Source organism: Herpailurus yagouaroundi, unplaced genomic scaffold (assembly GCF_014898765.1).
Source record: "Herpailurus yagouaroundi ecotype Mexico unplaced genomic scaffold, PumYag 142, whole genome shotgun sequence".
NCBI lineage: Eukaryota > Metazoa > Chordata > Mammalia > Carnivora > Felidae > Herpailurus > Herpailurus yagouaroundi.
In genome coordinates, this window is record NW_024412397.1 from 59775755 (window position 1) to 59798606 (window position 22852).

At 36.9% G+C, this 22852-nt stretch overlaps 1 protein-coding gene across 7 annotated transcripts in view; it reads left to right on the forward strand.

The window, feature by feature from the left end:
• Positions 1-19251, forward strand: part of ANKRD12 (ankyrin repeat domain 12) — a 130687-nt gene extending 111436 nt beyond the window's left edge. For 6 of the 7 annotated variants that reach the window (XM_040479395.1, XM_040479397.1, XM_040479396.1 and 3 more), the window contains 4 exons: positions 7730-7828; positions 11207-11350; positions 13991-14086; positions 14697-19251. In XM_040479395.1, the coding sequence (XP_040335329.1) occupies positions 7730-7828; positions 11207-11350; positions 13991-14086; positions 14697-14882 (525 nt within the window). In that variant the 3' untranslated portion in view covers positions 14883-19251. Of the gene's footprint in view, positions 1-325; positions 1393-7729; positions 7829-11206; positions 11351-13990; positions 14087-14696 lie in introns of those variants that run through there. The other variant, XM_040479399.1, reaches the window with a different exon arrangement.
• The last annotated feature ends 3601 nt before the right edge of the window (positions 19252-22852 follow it).

Here is a 22852-nt window from a genome sequence, read left to right on the forward strand (position 1 = left end):
GTAACATCACTAAATATGCATCTTCAGTGCTGTCAATAGAAATATAATGCAAGTCACTTCTGTAGTTTTAATTTTTCTAGTAGCCACATTTTAGAAGGGAAAAAGAAACAGGTAAAATTAATTTTAACATTTTATTTAACCTAGTATATTCAGAATACTATTTCAAAATATATCAGCATCTGGCTGGCTCACCTGGTGGAGCCAGTTGAGTTTGAGCCCCACGTTGGGTATAGAGATTACTTAAATAAATCCTTAAAACAAACAAAAATATATAATGTAGAAAAATTATTAGTGGACAAGACATTCTGTATTTTTTTTGTACTAGGTATTTGAAATCTGCTGTACTTCTAGTACATCTCAGTTCAACCTAAATGGGGCTAACATTTCAGTAAGTGTTCAATAGCCATGTGTAGCTGTTGACTACCTTCGTGATCAGCACTGGTCTACGGTATTTTCTTTTTCCTTACCTGCTTTTTCTTTTGTCCCAAAGGAGGTATGCTTCTCTGTCTTTGAAGGGTAATTCATTTCCATGTGCTCTTGATCCCATTCTCTTCAGGCCTCTCTGGAACTTTCCTCTGTTGAGACACTATTTACTGGTGTGTTAATTACCTCTCTCCACTGGCCTTTATCCGCCCACTCCAAACATATTTGGGTCTCCTTCATGTTGGAGAAAAGAAAGTTATCCCATAACTATGCCAGTTTGTCAAGCTGTCCCTCTCTCTTTCACCACCTGATACTTTCTCTGTATCACTTCCTGTTCATCTCTTAAACCTTCTGTACTGTCACAGATCACCAGTGAGCTTATAATGCCAGATTTGTTGGCCTGTTTTTCTTTCTACTTGATCTTCGTCACATTTGACATTGTGACCATCTTGTTCATGAGATTTTCCTCTGCTTGTTTTTATGACGGTGCTCTCTTCTGGTTCCCTTGCTTCAATCTTTTATGCTCTCCTTTAATGACTTTTCTACCCACCCTTAAGCATCAGAGTTCTCTAGGAATCAATTCTTCAGTCAACTTTTTGTCATTATGGTCTTACCTATTCCTGTTGTTTTCAGCAGTCTTCCATGTGCCAGTTAGCCTCCAAATTCTTACCTAGTCATGTCCTCTCTGTTGACCTCCAGAATCAGATGTAGGTGTCTCCAGGCAGCATACCTGTCATAGGTTCAGTTCCACAGGAAGCAGACCCTAAACTATGCACAAGAGGCTTATTGGTGAGTGCTGCCAGGAAAAATGTGAGTACATGTGTGAAGGAACCAGAATTCAGCAGAGTGAGAAGTTGAACTGAAATGTAGCTGCAGCGCTCATTTCAGCTGAGCCCACAGAAGGTCTGGAATGGGGCGGCCCTTCTGACAGGTAGCTCGCACCCAGCGAGGGCACGAGGCCTAGCACATGCCAACTGTCTTCCCTTCCAGTTTTCCTGCTGCCGGTTCCTAGAGAGGAACTCCAGTGAGAGCTGCCAGCCTCCTATATTCCTAGGACCTGGAGGCTGAGTGCCTCATTCCTGAAAGAGGAGTCTAACTGTGTGCCAAGCATCTGTTCCAAACTCAGACTCCCCCAGACCAAAAGAAATGATTTCTCTCTCACATGTTCAGAAACCACTTTTTTTTTTATTAGTGATGACACCAGAGTAGTATCCTATCAATTACCAAATTCTAACCATTCTACTTTAGAACTCTCTCTAGAATCTGTCTCCTCTACCACTGCCTTGTTTTAGGGCCCTCATCATTATCTCTCACTTAGAACATTACAGCCACTCTTTCACTTCTTTTTTTCCCCTACTCTCTTTCTGCAGAAGCATTCTCTTTTGTTGTTAAACTTGTATCCTTTTAAAAACAATAAAGGGGTGCCTGGCTGGCCCAGTTGGAAGAACATGCGACTCTTGATATCAGGGTCCTGAGTTTGAGCCCTACGTTGGGTGTAAAGATGACTTAAATAAGTAAAACTTAAAAACAGCAACAACAACAATAGAAAACTGTTTCCCTACTTAAATATCTTAGCTGTGATTAGCTGGCTTCCCATTGCCTACAGCTTAAAATCCACATATAGTCATGGCATAACCTTATTCATTTTGTAATCTGACCCCAGTCTACCCCTCCAGCTCCATTTTCTCACTGCTTCCAAACTCACCCAATAATTCAGCCATATTTAATTCACTCTTGAATGGAAATCTCTTGTTCATTACTTCTGCTTAGTACTGTTCCTTCTACCTGAAATAATTGTTCTCGCCAGGCCTCCTTTTGTATCCTCTTCCGTGCCTTTGTTCCGGCCGTGTTGTCACCTGTGTGCAAAATCTTGTCAAAGCAGAATTGTTTTTATCTTTCTCATACCTCCCACATGATATCATAGTTAACTGTTTACATGTCTGCCTGTAATCTGATTAAGGGCTAGGACACTATTTATCTTGTAGAATGAATCCCAAATTTATCTTCAGCTGTGAATACATAGTGGTGTCCATAACTGTGTTTCTAGCTGCTTGTGAACATCACCTGACTGTACTACAATATCCATAAAATCCTTAGGTCCCACACTAAGCCCATTTATCTTACCAAAGAGCAAAAAGAAGTGCTCTTTTTGTCCTCTCTGATTTACTTATTATCGTTACCTGCTCTCTCATTTCCCAGACTGGCAACCCAAAATTCAACCTTCACGTCAATCACTAAGTCATGTTGATTCATCTTACTTCCTTTCCCCTTCTGTTTCTTACTACTGCTGGGTAAGGACCACATTAGCTCCGTACACTGTTCACTCACATACGTGAATATTGCATAATTCAATGTTCAGAATATTACATAATCAAGTAATTCATAACCAAATGCTAAGCATTGTGCTAACTAGATCTCAGAAATCAAAATGGGCACCTGGGTGGCTCAGTCGGTTGAGCATCTGACTTGATTTCAGCTCAGGTCATGATCCCTGAGTTGTGGGATCAGGCCCCACATTGGGCTCCATCATGGAGCCTGCTTACTTTTCTGTCTCCCAGTTGATCCTCTCCCCCACTCGCGCGCTCTCTCTCTCTCTCTCTCAAAATAAAAAACATAAGGGCGCCTGGGTGGCTCAGTCAGTTGAACATCCAACTTCAGCTCAGGTCACAATCTCACCATTCGTGGGTTCGAGCTCTGCATTGGGCTCTGTGCTGACAGCTGGAGCCTGGAGCCCGCCTCAGATTCTGTGTCTCCCTCTCTCTCTGCCCCTCTGCTGCTCATGCTCTGTCTCTCTCAAAAGTAAATAAAAAATTAAAAAAAAAAAATTTTAAGAAATAAAAAGAAATCAACAAAACAGGCATTCTGAAGAGTTATCATGGATTCTAGTCTAATCTCTTCTGTCCATCTAGCTTTCTTACTGTCTAGGAACCTTATATATAACTCAGATCTGATTATGTGACTACCTGGCTATAAACATCTTTAGAGACTCTTAATGTTCTGTAAACCAAAGTCCCCATCATTGTCTACAGGTCTTCCCATACCTTTCTAGGCTTTTCTAGGTAGTTATACCCTACTGTACATGATGCTTCCCCAGGCTATTTTATACTGTTTCACATCATGCCTTTGCATGCCTTTGCATGGCTTTTCAAAGCCCAGTTCAGAGAAGAACAAAAAGTTAGAGACAAGGTGGTTCTTTAGTCCCACATCCATAGAATTTACCTGATGCTAGTGCTCTTTAAATGTTGAAAGACAAGAGATTTTTATATTACTCTACTACTAATAAGCAATAATAGTAGATTTAAAAAAATAGAATTGTAAATTTGTCACTCTTTCAAATTTTCTCAATAAAATAATTTGTTAATAACTCAATATAAAGCTAATCATTTTGTTTCCTTTGTTTCCTCTTAAAGAGTAAAAAATTTTAACTGAAGTATGTTGTATCATAGGCTTGAAATACAGGTAAAAACATAAAGAACCTATTTAAATTAAACTTTGTACAAACTGTTTCACGAAAAACAGTTCTAATCCATGTCAGGGTGCCTTTTCAGTGCTGTCTGTTGAGAGATATACATGTATATTTGTATATATATTATGTGTGCATTTGATTATGATCACCTTTTCTTACTCCTTCAAAGATGATGTAATACAAGTTTCTCTTGTAGCAGTACTGGGGATACAGCTTTGATTAAATCAAAATTTAGTTATAGCAAATGTTTCAAAAAGTACTATAAATAGAGCTGAAAATTTTTTCTGAGTGTAGTAGGTAATTTTTGTTTGTTTTTAATGAGAGTTATTAAAGAAACACAGCACGGTATAGTAGAAAGAGCAGGAGATTTCTAAGTACTGTACATTAAGTTTGTCTGGGTTTTGCTACAAACCAGCTGTGTGATCTTGAATAATTCCTTCACTTCTCTGATTCTTAGTTTTCACATCTGTAAAACAATAATACCTACCCTACCTCAAAGCAGGTTGAAATAGTATATGCCATAACCCATTAAAAATTTTAAAACAGTATACAGATTTAAGAGGTTACCATTATTTTATCCATCTCAAAATAACTTTAAGGTTCGTATTTACTAGAGTTAATATGCAAACCCCCTACCTCTTGTTCATAAAAAGCTACTTTTGAGTTTATTGGACTGAAACTCATTTGTTCAAAACTTAGTCCTAAAAAGTAAATCCCAGAATAACAAAGATCACTTTTACATACATTATTTTTAGTACCTTCCAATATGATTTTATCCATTTGTTTCCTCTGTCAGCTAATTGCCATCTTATTGAATTAATCTCTACATTTATGTGATCTGTTTATAGAACCTGTTAGAAATGTAGTGAAACATCTCTAAAGTCAATTTAAGTGTTTGTTCTTCTATCAGGTATTTTTCTCATAATCTAACCGGAATGCTGCTGTTTCTCCAGAGGAAATGAAACGAAGAAAAGTGAAACCTTAGGTCAGGTTCCCAAAAGGCAAATGAACAGGGCGAGAATAAAAAAGACTTGTCACATCATGGTATCCACTGTGGTCACTAGTACTGACACAGAGTCCCTACAGCAGGGGCACGAAGAGCATTCCTGGGAAGCTATCAAGAGATTTTTTTATTCTAGAGACTCCTGGGACTCACAGATCTTAAAAGACAAAATCCCCAAGCATGATTTACTTAAAGATAGATGAGGGAAACAGCAAAAGGAAAGTTTCCTCAGAAAGTCTCCATATATTCCTTTGGTGATTTTACCATTTCTCTGTACGTTGCTAGATGTTGGAAATTTCCAAATTTATGTGTTCTGCCCAAACCTCTCTCCTCAGCTTCTTTTTTGCTAACTGGCTAGCTCCACTTGGATGTCTGTGAGCTCCACAAACTTAACATGTCAGCACTGAATTTATCCAAAACCCTTATTTCTCTTTCCTCTTTTCTCCTCCTGGGGTATCTCCTACCAGCTATCTGGCCCCCTCATGCTGGAGGACCCACAAGTGGTCATTAGCTGCTCCCTCTCTTATCCTTAATCATTATTTTTAGACCCCATCCCTTCCACTCCCTCCTTCTCACACCAGTGTCACAGCGATTTGCTTTCTTAATTTCTTGTCCTCCTAATATCTATTCTGCAGACACAGCAGTGAGCTGTAAGATCTTTCAATGATTCCCCACCACATACAAAATTTACAGTGTTATACATACTGTCTGTTCCACAGCATGTTAATTAAATACATGGCGGCGGGGGGGGGGGGGTGGTGCAGGCTGGGGCAAGGTAGGGAGAGCTCATGGTCAAATAAGTTTGGGAAATGGGGCACCTGGGTTGCTCAGTCGATTGAGTGCCCGACTTCAGCTCAGGTCATGATCTTACGGTTCGTGGGTTCCAGCCTTGCGTCATGCTCTGTGCTGACAGTTCAGAGCCTGGAGCCTGCTTCAGATTCTGGGTCTTCCTCTCTTTCTGCCCCTTCCCTGCTCACACTCTGTCAACCTCTCTCTCAAAAAATAAACATTAAAAAAAATTTTTTTAATAAAAAAAATTTAAAAAAATAAGTTTGGGAAATGAAGCACCATTAATCTAAAAATAAATAGGTTTCTTCATTTCTGAACTTCTCAGAACCATTAAATTTAACTTGATTGTGAGACACCTGAGTGAGTACATATGTACAATGTTTCTCAAACCCACTTGTTCTTAGAACCATTTCTCGCAAGTCATGTTTGTGGGCTCCGTGTTCTGTGGAACACACTTTAAGAATAGCTGGTTTAAAAAAAAAAAAAAAAAAAAAAAGCTGGTTTACAGAACGCTAATGACTTTGCCCCTGCTGATCCTCATGTCCCACCATTCCTTCCCTCAAAGTTGATATCCCAGGAATTCAACTTGTAGTTGGCTCCTGACACCCTACTATCTCTTTGTTTCATGAACTTGATTATGCTATCTTTTCTTCTGGGAATTATCCTCCCCTCTTCTTTCTCTTCTTTTTTTCCCCCACAACTCCTTTCCCTTAACTCTTGATTCTGGCTCTTCCTTTAAGATGCAGCCTCAGGCATTAAGCCTCTCCAAGAAGCTTTCTCTGACACCCCAGGCTCAAAGGAGTAGATACTCTTCCTCTGGGTGATATAAAGGAGGCCTTTATGGTTTTGGAAAACTTTAAAACCATAGCACTAAACTTTATTGTTACTCTTGTTAAATTTAAAGATGGTTAGAAGACACAAATCAAACAGCTGTATTATTGGCAGTTAGAGGCATGAAAAATAATCCACCGCAATAAGTTATCTGTCCTGTAGAATTTTCCACCACATTGATTCAACTGAGTGAATCCTTGTGATAGGATTTAACTTTTTTTTGGACCCCCATAATTCCTGTAAATTGTTCACTGATGATAGAGTCCCAGTTAGATACAAGTTTGATTCTTTGTCTAGAGCTTTCTGTATATGGTGTTATATAATTCCTTAAGCACCACATCAGGAAGCACATAGAATCTGTTTGTCCCACCTTCTGAAGAGTCAGAAGAGTCAACTAGGTTCCCACATGCTACCAAAACATACTGAGATACCTTACTTTGCCCCAATATGCTGACAGTAGTTAGAAGCTAGTCAGGGGTGGGAGGAGGAATATAGATATTCCAAAGGGTAGAGGGAGAATATTAAAAGGATCACAGATGTCTCATAACAGTAGAGCACATGCGTAGATGGAGTTGGCTTCCTTAACTGCCAGCTTCTACCAGAAAGCAGTCCACTTTAATAGTCAAATTAGAGATGAACCAACCGCAGGATTTTTGAGTATGGATGGACAAAGAGGGTTTATCACATGCAAATAAAGAAGTTATCAGAAGATAATTCCTTCTTTTTTAAGAAGTCTTAATTCAGTAAATGTAAAGCGCAGCACTTTAGCATTTGATTTTTACATGTCAACAAAGAGACTTACCATACTGAGACTCAGACTGCTGTAATGTTTACGACTATTTGCTTGGTGTTTTTCTGTTTTTGTGACCATCCGCGTGCGGGCGGCCCCCCCCCCCATATGTGAGCTGGCACTTATTAATGCTCTAAAATGTGTCTCTGTAGTCAGGAACTTCCTTAGTCCTTCTGATTTACTCTTTGAAATTTGCTATTGCCTCTGAATTAAAACATCTGAATTTACCAGTAAGTTCTGCTGTGTTTCAGACCATTGATTGGGAAGTAACAACCAGTTGGATAATCGTTACTGTATTATCTAATTTAGAGAACATCAAAACTTATGTTTTCATTAAGTGATACACTAAGAAGTTTAATTTTATAAGAATAGCCCATTGTTGTAAACAAAACCTAATATTTTTAACTATATATTTTTTAAAAATTAGATTACACCACCACCTTCACTGTCAGATCCACTTAAAGAGCTTTTTCGGCAACAGGAAGTTGTAAGGATGAAACTACGTTTGCAACACAGTATTGAAAGGGTAAGAAATGTTTACATTTATGCTAAAAATAACATTTATATTAAAAATATTTTAACAATAGATTATAACGACCTATATTATATATATACATACATACACAAAACACACACACAATTTTCTTAGATTTTCCTTCTTTAGAACCATTTTGGGAAATGGTTTGATTTTGTTGTCTTGTTCCTGTGCAGTTAGATGGAGAATTTTTAAACCTGTTTTAGGGTAGCTGCCCCTATGTTATGGTTCATGTTGAGTGTATTTTTGATGTATAAAAATCTCTTAATAATTTCTTGTTATCATTTGTTGAACTAAAGCAGTGAATTCCTAGTTAGACAGTTGGATTTCCAAGTTTTGGAATTGTTGCTTGATACCAGCTCCTTTAGTGCAGAATACTTACAAAGCTGTGCTTAGTGTTCTTATAGGTCTCCTTTCATATTCTAGTTTCTGGTGGTTAGTCTGGGCATGGAATGACATGAAAAAGGCTGCTTATTTAGAGAAATCATGAAAGTCATTTCACTTAGATTGACAAAAATATAATACCTTCTTAATCTTTTGGGAGGGTCAAGGATTCTGGAACTTAATATTAGCTGTGATCCTTCAAAGAGGTAAATATATACTCATCCAAACAAAAGTATGCAATTTCTTTAATTCATACATTGATTCCCTAGGGCTCAGGTTTTTAACTTTTTTTGTGTCCTGGGACCTCTGTAACAATCTGGTAAATATAAACCTTTTCTCAGAATTATGTTTTTAAATTAATAAACTTACAGCATTACAAACAGAGCAGTAAATGAAAGAAGCACTGATACAGATCTTACAACATTGTGCATGTCAATGAGTGGTTTGTTCTCAATAAGAAGTTAGGTCGTATAACATGTCAATAGCTATTTCAACCACCAGGCATGTTTCAAACCCGTTGATAACATATTTTTATCTGTGCATCTATCCATGCTACAAAAGCCATGCTGCCTTACAGACAGTTACGAATTCTCATTTGAACAGTGCAATTTTCCAAACTTTAACAAAGAGTAAAAATGACTCCCATCCATTCATATGTTGACCAACAAACAATTTAGAATTGCAGAGTACTAGAAAGCAATTTAAAATGCCTGACCAATGTGACAGCAAACAGTGATACCATTTGGGGGCAATACCTGCAACAATTAAGAATTGAAAATCCTTGTGATTTCTGTGGATGGCAAAGTTGCAGATACTTCTGATATTACTGTGGTTTGTGGCCCATGTTCATAATTGAAAAAAATGCCAGTTGGCAGTTGGTAAAAACAAAGATCTGATTTTTCCCGTTCCATGTTCACTTTGAGACATACATAACCCATGCTCCGAAGACATTGTTTGAGAAGCTGTGTTGCAGAAGTTCAAGGACACAACATTAAGTGGACTATTTAGGCTGTCATTCACACAGTATATCTCTGTGAAGTATTTTAGCAGAGTCTGACTTCAAATAATCTATTTCTTGGGGCACCTGGATGACTCAGTCGGTTAAGCATCTGACTTCAGCTCAGGTGATGATCTCATGGTTTGTGAGTTCGAGCCCCACATTGGGCTCTCTGTATCAGCACAGAGCCAACTTCGAATCCTCTGTCCCCTTTTCTCTCTGCCCACCCCCCCCCCACTCATTCTCTCTTAAAAAAAATAATAATATATTTCCAGACAGTGTTAAGGGATTTTTGGTTATTGCTCTTAATCTTTATACAACTGCAACCAGTTTTTTAGAAAACTTTTCTTCAGCTATTTTTTCTTAGTATCTGTTTTTGTTTTTGTTGTTGTTTTTTTGGATATTTTATCACTTAAAGTCCCACCTTAAACTTGTAGTTAAATTACTCCTAAGTGTTAGACTTACCTCTTCTCTTTTGTGTATCATTTGTCACATCAGAATTTAAAAGAGATTAAATAGGACTGTGTTTCTTTGTCTTTTCACTAAATTATAAATACAGCAAAACTGTACAGCAATACATATGTGGATATAAGGCCTACATGCTCCAGTAGGGGAAGGATAAAGTTCTTGACAAGTTGAGGGAGAATGGGGGACATGGTGGGGAACAAGACCAGCCACACCCTGAATATTCTCTTAGCCTAGCCTGCCAGACAAAACCCACAAAATGATAGACATCTTCTAACTGGAGAATTCCTGGACTCATTACCTCTGTCTTTGAAGTTCCTGCCGTCCACAGTTCCCAGAGTTGTCCTCGTTGATGTTTAAGCCAAAAAAGACCGTTACCACCAGATGGCACAACTCTATAAACCAGTATCATGATGGGTTGAGATCTGTAGCTACACCCTAGGAATTCCCAGTCTGCTAAATGCAGAAGATCGCCCACATCATTTCATTAACTTTATGATAGGGTGACTCTGCATATTACATAATTGGAGGTTTTGCACCCCACTTAACACATTTGAAGGCAGGATTGCACTGTCATTGCTAGAGGTTTAAAATTAGCATCAAAGTACAGTGTTTGTTTCTGTGAAAATATTCATTATAAAACAAGCTGCTACCACAACGGCACACCACTTCACACCCATCAGAAAGGCTATAATTAAAAGATAATAACGAGTGTTGGCAAGGATGTGAAAAATTGGAACCCTCACACACTGCTGGTGGAAATGTAAAATGATACAGCTGCTGTAAGAACAATTCGGCAGTTTCTGTCCAGGTTAAACATAGAACTGCCATATGACCTAGTAGCTCCACTTGTTAATTACCTAAAGAAACAGAAACTATGCATCCAAACAAAAACTTGGAGGATGAATGTTCATGGCAGCATTATTCATGACAGCACGAAGGTAGGAACAACCCAAAAGACCATCAGCTGATGAACAGATAAATAAAACGTGGTGTGTTTGTGTGTGGGAATATTATTCGGCCATAAGAAGGGATGAAGTACTGATGCTGCACACAGATTAACCTTGAAAACATGTGACATGAAAGAAGCCATTCATAAAATACCACATATTATATGGATCTGTTTGTAAGAAATGTTCAGAGTAGGTAAGTCCACAGCAACAAAAAGTAGCGTAGCGGTTGCCAGGGGAAGAGGAGGAATGGGCCACGACTAGTGATGGGTATGAAGTTTCTTTTGGGTGTGATGAAAATGTTCTGAAACTAGTGGTGATGGTTGAACATCTTGGTGAATATACAAAAAGCCACCATTGTACATCTTAAAAGATAATTTTTAAGAAGAGACTGCCACTTTGGAAAGAGCATTTACTTAATACTTTTAGAACACTTGGAATTCTCAAATCTCAAGCTTTCTGTAAGAAAAGAACTCTGAGATTCAGGTTCTGTGGTACGTTTTAAGTGATCTTATCTTATTTGAAAAGCAAGTGATTGAAGAATTGTTTTTTTTCCATTCTTGGTTCAACTAGGAAAAACTTATTGTATCCAATGAACAGGAAGTTCTGCGAGTTCATTACAGAGCTGCAAGAACATTGGCAAATCAAACACTGCCATTTAGCGCGTGCACTGTTTTACTGGATGCAGAAGTATACAGTGTCCCCCTGGACGCTCAGGTAAAGTGCCAATGATACAGTTAAAATTTTCCTAAGTACAGTGTGTTTTTGTCATCTGTTTCCATAAAAGAAACTTGAATTCAGCAATCAATAAAACTCAAAGGAGAAGAACACCTCTTAGAGAATAAAGCACTTCCAGATCACCTGATCCTCTCTTTTCCACAATCCTCTAAACATCAGCGTTATGTTATAAAAGCAGATATTTATAAAACCAATACATGTTTGGAATAGTCCCTTGAACATAACTTGTAATTTGTTTCTAAAAAGCCTTTTTTTTTTTTTTAACGTTTATTCATTTTTGAGACAGAGACAGAGCATGAATGGGGGAAGGTCAGAAAAAGAGGGAGACACAGAATCCTTACCAGGCTCCAGGCTCCAAACTGTCAGCACAGAGCCCGACGCGGGGCTCGAACTCACGGACCGCAAGATCATGACCTGAGCCGAAGTCAGACGCCCAACCAACTGAGCCACCCAGGCGCCCCTGTAATTTGTTTCTAAAGTGGATGTTTACACCTTCAAGCAACTGGAAAACTACTACAGGCGTATTAAATTTCTAGATGGCTAAAATAGGGCCAGGCTTTTTGTCTTGATCTTGGATATTGCTGGAATAAATATAGTTGTGAAGAAAACTGTAGTTATGTCTTGGATAAAGTTTAATACCACATATAAATTATATGAATTTAGAACCAGACATTTCAGTGGTCAGAATTTTTGTGCCTCGCAAACCAGAATGAAATTCATAGGTCATAAGAGAGAATATAATGATGAAAATAGGGAGTGTAAGCACAGTCAGTGAAAGATTATCATAAAAAATACTAGGAAATGCTGTTTTAGGTCAGACAGTCTAGAAATACAAATGATACAGGGTATATTCCAGAGAAAATTACCTAGTTCTCTCTGGGCTTTTTCTCATCTGTTTTATAAAAAAAAAAAAAAAAAAAAAAAGATTAAACTAGATCAGTAGATTTCAGACTTTCTTAAAATCACCAACCATTTTTATCCAAATGAAAGTATTCAGATATTTGAAAAAGCTATTAAGAATTAATTGGATCTTGGGGTGCCTGGGTGCCTCATTTGGTTGGGTTTCTTGACTTCGGCTCCGGTCATGATCTCGCCCTCCGTGAGTTCTGGCCCTGCGTCGGGCTGTGTGTGGACAGCTCAGAGACCGGAGCTTGTTTCAGATTCTGTGTCCCCCTCTCTCTGCCCCTACCCCGCTCACGCTCTGTCTCTGAAAAATGAATAAACCTTAAAAAAAAAATTAAGAAAAAAAAAAAGAAGAATTGGATCTTAAGAAAGAACTATTTGACTGAGGAAATAAACACTGGAAATGCCACTGAGGGACTTTACATAATACAGCTTTAAAGAATTTAAACAGAAGAATGATTTTTAATAACTGAAATGAACAGTTTAATTGTGTTACTAAAGGCTGGACTAGACCATGTACTATTTTGAGGTCTTTTTTTTTTTTTTTTTTTTTTAACGTTTATTTATTTTTGAGAGAGACAGAGACAGAATGCGAGCGGGTTAGGGGTAGAGAGAGAGGGAGACACAGAATCCGAAGCAGTCTTTTAAAGTTGCGTGCAATTATAGAGTAATGAAATTAATTTTAGGACAATGTAAATCAAGCTACAAGGAAAGTCTTTAAGATTTCTAGTTCAGAATGGTTGAGTAAACATACCTGTTTATTTTTTATTTCTCCCAAAACTTATTGAAATAACAAAAGACATGTCAAAATAAAAACTAATCCATAGCACAACTGGAAATCGAGATGGAAGGCCACAGGATCAGAACACATTGACATTTCTGATAAAATGACAGATGAGAGGGGCACCTGGCTGGCTCAGTCAGTTAAGCATCCAACTCTTGATTTCAGCTCAGGTCCTGATCTCGAGGTTCATGGAATTGAGCCCCATGTCAGGGCTCTGCGCTGACAGTGCAGAACCTGCCTGGGTTTCTCCCTCCCTCCCTCCCCCCGCTCTGTCTCTCTCTCTCTCTCTCTCTGCCCCTCCCCCATTCATGTACACTTTCAAAATGAGTAAACATTTTTTAAAATGTTTAAAAAAACGTACTCCTTCCCGTTTTACAGAATAGAAAATTGAGAGTACGTAAATAGTTCAAGATCACACAGTAAGACACAAAGCTGACATTTGAATACAGCCTCTCTTAATTCCAAAACTAGTGTTCTTAAGAGTTGATCCAGAATTTCTTTATGGTCGCTCCAAAATATTGGTCCTGGAAAAAATGTTGGCCTCAAAGTCCTGTCTCCCACCTTAACACTCTTTCTCCCTACATATGGTAAACATTAGCATTAAAAGAAGATGTGAAATCAAGTATACTTGAATAAGAATGTCATAGGTGTGGTACTTAATATAAGATGCCTTTTGTGAGAATCATCTTTGACTCACAAGGCAATAGGATTCTATTTAACAACTAAACTCAGCTTCCTAGAAATTCTGGTCATAATCTGTCTATTCAATATGGAACTAAAGGCTTTATCAAACTTTTTAAGTATCCAAATTATATTATTATCCTTTTTCAAAATCTGTTTCCATCATTCCATCACACCATAGAATAATAGGATGGCATATAGGTTTTAAAGTGGGTTATTGGGTAGTATTAACTACTTACATTTTTTTTCAGTCTGATGACAGTAAAACTTCTGTGAGGGATCGTTTTAACGCAAGACAGTTCATGTCTTGGTTGCAAGATGTGGATGATAAATTTGACAAATTAAAGGTACGTATGTTTAGAAATTCAGTTTAAATGGATGCTTCCCCCTTAAATGGAAATTGCAGCTCTGTTAGAGAGGAGTGACTAGGAAAGGAGATAGCAATTAGGCATCCTCATGCCAGCTACAGTCAGAAGGTAAAGGAAAATAAAGACCACAAGTCCCCTTTTCAGGACCAGTGTAGTAAAAAACGAAACTGTCACAGAAGCAGTTTCTAAGGGGCATCGTCATGCTTACTGTCCAAAATACAAGTCTGGTTATAGTTGTAACGTGAAAGAATGGGAGAGCGATAAGAGAAAGGATACGTCCTGCAAAGTAAATTCATAAAGAAAATTATTTGGTGTGAGATTTTGAATCATTTCAAAAATCACTTCCTGGGTGTTCATGATTCTTTGATAATTTGAAGTCTCCTTCATTGAAAGAGCAGTTTCAAGTTAAAGTCTGAGATTAGACACTTGGAAAGTTGCAGACCCAGAAATAGCATATAGATACAGACCAGGTAGAGCAGAAATGGATGTGTAATTCAGACACTCCTCAGAGAGTCTGTGGATGAGATTAATTTTTAAACAAAGCAAATTTAATAGAGCAGTCTCTTAACTCTTCTCTTCTTTTCAATAGACCTGTCTTTTAATGAGGCAACAACATGAAGCTGCAGCTTTAAATGCCGTCCAGAGATTAGAATGGCAGCTCAAACTCCAGGAACTTGATCCTGCCACCTATAAATCTCTCAGCATTTATGAGATCCAGGAGTTTTATGTTCCCCTCGTTGATGTTAATGATGATTTTGAATTGACTCCTATATAGCAACCGTTACTTCCAGTGGTATCGTCTTAAACTGATGCGGCTCAAGAGTCTTAAACTGTGGAACACTGCCTTTGAGAAAAATACTGCTATTCTGCCTTTACAGTTGTTGAGTAAAGTTTGACTGAAGTTGGTTATGTAGTAAACACTGTCATTTTGTAAACAATGAAAAGAGAATTATTTTGGATCCAAGGTCCAAACAGTTTCTAACTGAAATCTATTATTTATATTGGTGAGCGGTAACTATTGCATTAGAGCATGTTGGCCAACTGAGGGAGATACTTTAAAAGTTGAGAATCTGCTAACAGCACCGAAAGTTGTTAGCACTCCTAAGTAACAAGGTAACCACTAGTCTTCAGATCTCTTTCAAGTTTTATTAAAATCTGTCCGTAAACTAAAAGGTTCAATTCCTACCAAATAGTTTCTAATGTGGAAGAAAAACGTGGCACAAAATTTCTTCAGTTTATTATATCTGTAAATTAACTGTACAGTTTTCTTTTCAAAAGTTTTAATATTGTCTTCCTTTTTAATAACTTATTTTATACATATTGTGCAGATGTAAATCTTGTAATTAATGGTCAGAATGTATACAAAGGGATTGGTAGTCAAAACATGTACAAAGAAATAATTGTAAAACTGTTCTGTCTGATGTTTTCTTGGACCAAAGTTGTAGTTTGTATGGAGTGTAGTGGTAGTGTGTTCACGTAGCAAAACTTTTAAATAAGGCATGCATGTGTTTGAGTTAGCTTGTTTTCATCACCATAACTGTAAAGGTTGTGACTTAGTTGTACTGCATGCTTCCTATAATTTAACTCTCTCCATAAGCGATGCCTAAAGTAGTGTAGGGTGTTTTCATGCCAGTCTCCTGGGATAGTACCTATGACTCACTATGTTGGACATATTATTTAGAATTAGTCATACAAAGAAACAGCTCTTTTTTCATCTCACGGTAGAACCTGTTCCCCTCTCCCAAAATGCCTTTGAATGAAAATTCTGAAATTGTAAATGTCTATTTTAATACTCAAGTATGAAAGAATCTGTGAATATATGTAAATATGTTTAATAAATTTTATTGGTCATGTTAAATCATTGTAAAACTTTTTTACATTGCTTAAATATAATGTTTTAAGCTTAATAACCTTTGCACTTTTAAAATAAAAACAGTACTCAAATCAAAAAAAGAGCTACTTGGTAGTCCAAATAAATACAAGAAACAGGCATATTCCAATCAATCTCTGCAGTGTTTATGAAAAATTGATTAATATGTTGTATTTTTTCCTTGTATCAAGATGCAAAATGTAATTTTCAGAATTTTATAATTAAAATAAGATTTGGTATGATGTTTTTAATAAAATAATTAGCAATATACTTAGAAAAAAGTCCAGTTTCTCCTATACAGTGAGGTAGATTAAATATTCAGGAATATTTCAGATCTGAAATCTAAACTACTTAAACATTTTTGAAAGGAAAATTAGGTTATATGTAAAAGTGAACATAAGTATATGGGATAAAATCTACAGAACTTCCCACAGTACTTTCTTGAATTATAAACTAATACTGGATGTTTTTTATTCTGGTAGAGAAAAGTAAAAAGCATATATATGAGGAATAAAGTGACTTAAACTCAGCATGCAAGTTGGAAATCCCAGCTAATGGGAGAGAATGTAAAAATTGAAGTTTTTGAGTGCAAAGGTATATATTAAGCTTAGGGGTTTTTGAATTTTTACGTCAATTTATATTTTAATTCATACTGTACTTGGCATGCGCAATAAAGCAGCACGTGTAAAAAGTACACAGTGCAAGGACTTTATTATAAAGGTTGGGTGTAGTGTTCTTTAGAAATTTAGATGAAAGATTTGGGCCTTTTTTTATTGGACAAATGGGGCCAAGAAAGGCAGGGTAGATTTTGAAGCACTGGTTTTGTTGAAGTTAAGTTTATTAAGGCTGGGAACATGAAAAGCTAATTTATAAAAGCAATACTTTTTAATATGAAAAAATTAATGCAAATTTTGTTTATACTTTTGCCGAAAAATAAAAAACCAGATTATTGAGCATTGAAGTCATAGAAAATATGAGAGGGATAAATGTATACAGCATTTTGTTCTGAGGGTCCAACTGGAAAAGGGGGAGAAAAATCACTCCTTGGCCAAACAGAACAAGCTGCAGAAGAGAAAAAGCAAGAAAGCAGGAATCTGGCATATTTTAGTTGTCCCAGCTTTGTAAGTACTAACTCCAGTTCTCGCCCTCTTCAGTGGTGCCTCAAGTTGCTGGAGCCTCTCTGCCATGATTCTGCTTCTGCAGATTTCCTTTGTAAAGTGACCCAAAGCTAATCGGATAGCTTAAAAGAAAAGTGAATGTCTTCTTGGTGGGAATCTCTACTTAAGTAGTTAAGAGCTTTGATATTAAAGATTTTCTGAAGCTCTGAAATGCTAGGAAAAAACTTGGAATGGGGTATATACCTAAAAAGATTTAGGATTCTGGAAGAGAAATAAAGGATGGTTAGTTTAATCAGTGATTTTTTTTTTAACTATTCAAATATCATGAACAAGATACTAAATTGTACCTAAGGATTTGTATTTCTTTAAATCTTGTTCTAAATCATATCTGTTTAATAAATGACTAGTTGATATTTGTGCATGTTATTTAATAAAGAGTTATATTTTTATAGAAAAAATAAGAGTGAAATGTGTGTTAAATGTTTTTTTATTTTCCACTTCCATGCGACTCGAAGCCAAACAGCAGTGGTTACCTGGGCAGTAGCAAAATTGCAGAAATACTCATCTTGGGGAAACAGCCTTGGAAGAATAGTTCGTGTCTATTCAGTAGTTAGTAATGTCTCAAAAATGAATTTCACATGTTAGATATGCTGCAAACTTCATAACCACAAAAATTTCAAGCAAAGCCCCAGGAGGCTCATTTTAATTGATTTAAGAAGTATCCATTTATTCTAGAAATTGAGTGCAGTGCTAAATTTGTATTCTTAGTTATCCACAAAGTTAGCAATATTTTTTATTCTATCGCTGACACAAAACTCCGAAGTTTTTTATATAGAGGAAATTGACTTCAAAACTCATGAGACAGTCTTATCTTTTAGTATTTTTAAAGAGAATATTTTCATGATTTTTTTTAAAGTCCTCAAATATTTAAAGCAAATAGATTGTTAAAAGTGATAGTCATCTTTGGAAATGCTTGTATGAAGTTTAATTGATTAAATATCTTGTAACTCATTTCCATGGTTGCTCCTTGACACTATAGTCTCCATTGTACCTGGAATGGAGTTACAACGCCTCCACAGTAGTAGTTACCCAAAATATTTAGAGTCAGTAAAACCAAAGTTCATAGGACAAACTGAGGCAAATACAGTTTAAATAATTCCCTTAAAATAGCGAGGAAAAAAAAGTACCTAGAATTGTAAGTATTAGCATAAAAACTGAAAAGTACATCTAGAGAGACTGACTTTTTCCAGTGATTAAATGTTAAATGCTACACGGTATCTGCAAATAATGTAAATTTTTTATACACGTGCATATCTCCAGAAGAGAAAATAACATACAAGATTATTTACCTAAAGGTAAACACAGTCTTCGTTGCAAGAGGACTCAGTTTTATTAGATGGATTAGTTGCACAGAATGTAAGATTATTTATGAAACACATTTAACTCTATTGATGACTTTTGCAATGCCTTTGGAAAAAAACTATATGCCATATCAAAATCTCTGAGTAGACCTAGAAAAAAGGCTCTTAGGTGGCCACCTTTTTCTCCACTTGTGAAGACAATTCTGTTGTTAATACACAGAGTTAGGCATATGTAGCATATGTTTACAGATTAAAGAGCATCCCTGTGTGCGCCCATCACTTAGTTTAAGAGATCATTATCAGTACGTTTCTTCTCAGTTTTTGTTTTTAAACTGACCTAAATCCAGGTTACAAAACAAAACTAAAACCCAGATCTTAAATAGGCAGTGTGTTGGGATAAGTCCTGACAAATGTATACATATGTTAACTTTACCCAAATTGCGATTATTTCCAGCTTCTTAACCATCACCGCAGAAGGTTCCCCTGTGCCCCTTTTCAGTCAGTGGCTCCCTACCCCAGAAGCAATCACTGTACTTCCCATCACCATATATTACTTATACCTGCTCTTGAACTTTTTATAAATGGAATCAAACAGTATATAGTACTTTATTGTGTCTGCCTTCTTTCAACATAAGGTTTTGAAATTCATCCATGTTGGAAATGCCAGTAATCTGTTCCATTTTCGTAATGAGTAGTAGTATATTGTACAAACTTGTTTATTCATTCTCTTGTTGGTAGACATTTGGATTGTTTCCAATATGGGGACTGTTGTGAATAAAACTGTGAACATGCAAATCTCTTTGTAGACATATTCTTTCATTCTTGGCTACATACCTTGGATTACTGGGTCATAGAGAATAGTTGTATGTTTAATTTTATTAGAAACAGACAGTTCTCAAAAGTGGTTGTACTACTTTATACCCCTACCTATGAGAGACCCAGTTGTTCTGAATCTTCATCAATATTTGGCTGTCAGTCTTCAGTTTTAGCAATTTTGGTGGATGTGTAGTGGTACCTTGTGTCTTTAATTTGCATTTCAATGATGACCCACTGGTCATCATTACTTTTCATATGCCTTTTGACCTATACATATTTTGTGAAATGTCCTCAAGTGTTTTGCTCATTTTTTATTGGGTTGTCTTTATTACCAATTTATAGGAATTCTTTATATATTCTGCATGTTAAGTCCTTTGGTCAGATACATTTGTCCTGTGGGGCACCTGGGTGGCTCAGTCCGTTGATTGACTCAATTTGATCTCAGGTCGTGATCCCAGGGTCATGGGATTGAGCTCCCCATTGGGCTCTGTGCTGAGCATGGAGCCTGCTTGGGATTCTTTCCCTTTCTTTCCATCCCTCCCCCCATTTGTGTATGTGCTTTCTGTCTCAAAACTTTTTTAAAAAATAATAAAATCTTAAAATCAGACTGATTCCAGGTAACTCAATTGCATGACTGAACCTAATCTATCACTAAAGGAATACAACAAAATCCGGTAACCAACAATGGAAAAATTACAATGTCTAGCATCCAACAAAAAATGATCAGTCATGTAAAGAAGCAGAAAATTATGACCCTTCACTAGAAAAAAAAAAAAAATAGAAACTGAACTAGAAATAAAAGCAATGATGGAACTAGTAGACAAGTTCGTTAATAAAACTATTATAGATAGTCTGTGTATGTACAGAAAAGTAGAGGAAAACATAACCATAATAAGGAAAGAATGGGAGATAAAGTTTTAAAACCCCAAATCAAGATTCTCGAGAAATGAAAAATATACTAGGTGCAATAAACTGATGAGACACTGCAGAAGTAAAGACTAGTAAATTTGAGAACATAGTAGTAAGAAATGACCCCAAATGAAAGATGGAAGAAATGAACAGAGCCTCCGTAAGCTGGGAGACCGTATCAAGTGACCTAACAACGTGTAATTGGAGACCCAGAGAGAGAGAGGAGAGGGAGGGGTAACAGAGAAAGACTTTTAAGAAATAATGGCTGGAACAAAAACCTATCATCCTAGAATTTGTATTTGCCAAAAATATCTTTGAAGAACAAGAGCAAAATAATTTTTTTACCAAAGCTGACAGAAATTTTGATACAGAGGAATTAAAATATCCAAAATGGGGGGCGCCTGGGTGGCTCGGTCAGTTAAGCGTCCGACTTCGGCTCAGGTCATGATCTCGCTGTCCATGGGTTCGAGCCCCGCGTCCGGCTCTGTGCTGACAGCTCAGAGCCTGGAGCCTGTTTCAGATTCTGTGTCTCCCTCTCTCTCTGCCCCTCCCCCGTTCATGCTCTGTCTCTCTCTGTCTCAAAAATAAATAAATGTTAAAATATATATATATCCAAAATGGTAAAAATGTATTGTGGGGATGACAGCCTCTATAAAAGTAAAATGCATGACAATGGTACAAACTTGGTTGTAAGTTCTCATAAAATGCATGAAGTGGTGTGATGTTAGTTGAAGGTAGATTGTGATACATTTTAAGAAGTACACTCTAGGGGCACCTGGGTGGCTCAGTCAGTTAAGTGTCTGACTTTGTCTCAGTTCATGATCTCATAGTTCTTGGGTTCAAGCCCTGCATCAGGCTCTGCACTGACAGTGCAGAGCTTGCTTGGGATTCTCTCTCACTCCTCTCTCTCTCTCTCTCCTCCTTCCTGACTTGCGCTTTCTCTCTCAAAATAAATTAAAAAAAAAAAAAATGAAGGATGTACACTGTAAACACTAAAGCAGCCACTAAAGGGAAAAAAGATCTACAACAAATAAGATAATTAAGATTAAAGGGAGTCACGCAAAGTATTTCATCAAAAAGAAGAGAAGGAGGAAAATGAAAAACAAGAGAAAATAGAAAGAAATAGCAAGACTGTAGATTTAAACTCAGCCCTATGGATGATCACATTGAATGTGAATTTATACTTTAAAACTGAGATTGTCGGAGTAAATAAAAAAGCAAGTCCCAAGTGTATGTTGTGTATAAGAAACTCACTTTAAGTGTAATGACAGACAAGTTAAAAGGATGAAAACGAGATGTTACTACCCACCTATTAGAATGGTGAAAATCCAAAACATTGACGACAACAAATGCTGGTGACGATGTGGAAAAATAACTCCCATTCATTGCTGGTGGGGATTCAAAAGGGTACAGCCACTTTGAAAGATGGTTAGTGGTTTCTTACAAAACTAAGCATATTCTTACCATATCCAACAATCATTCTCCTTGGCATTTACCAAATGAGTTGAAAACTTAGGTCCACATGAAAACCTACATGTGATGTTTAGAGTAGTTTTATTCATGATTGCCAAAACTTAGAAGCAACCAAGATGTCCTTCAGTAGGTGAGTGAATAAGTAAGCTGTGTTACATTTAGACAATGGGACATTATTCAGAACGACAACAAAAAAGCTACCAACCATGGAGGAATCTATCAAGACATGGAGGAATCTTAAATGCATATTACCGAGAAGGAAGCCAGCCTGGAAAGCTATGGATTGTATGATTCTAATTATATGACATTCTGAAAAAGGCAAACTATAGAGACAGTAGATGAGTGGTTTCCAGGGACTTAGGGAAAGAGGGGGGAGGAATCGGGGAGCACAGGGAATTTTTAAGGCAGTGAAACTATTGTGTATGATACTATAATGGTGGACATATGTCATTATACATTTGTCAAAACCCATACAACACCCAGGGTAAACCCTGAGGTAAATAATGGCCTTTGGGTGATCTTGTCATGCGTCAATCAATGTGTTGATGTTGGTTCATGGATTGTAACAAATGTACCACTCTGGAGCAGGATGATGATGATGGGGAAGTCTAGGTGGGGGTGGCGGCACTGTATACAGAAGGATACAGAAGACGTGAACAAGGTCAACCAACTTTTCCTAATGACAGTGATAGAACATACCCAACAATAAAAGAATACACTTTTTTTTTTTAAGTATGCACAGAACACCTGATAAATTTGACCATATTCTGGGTCATAGAATAAGTCTCAGTAAATTTAAAAGGATGGAAACCATACAATGTATATTCTATGAGCATGAGAGAATTTAATTAGAAATCAATAACGAGAGCCTCAAACCCTAACAGTTGAAAATTAAACAACACACTTCTAAATGATCCTTGTGTCAAAGAAGATATCATGAAGGAAAATTAGAAAGTATTATGAACTGAATGAAAATGAAAACACAACATATCAAAATTTGTGGGCAGTTAAATAAGGAAAATTTATATCATTAAACATTCTGTTACAAAGGAAGGAAAAAAATAAAAAGAAAGGAAAGTACTCAAACCAATTATCTAAATTTCCACTGTAAGAAACTAGAAAAACAGAAGAGGGGAACCTGGGTGGCTCAGTGAGTTAAGCATCTGACTCTTGATTTCAGCTCAGGTCATGATCTCAT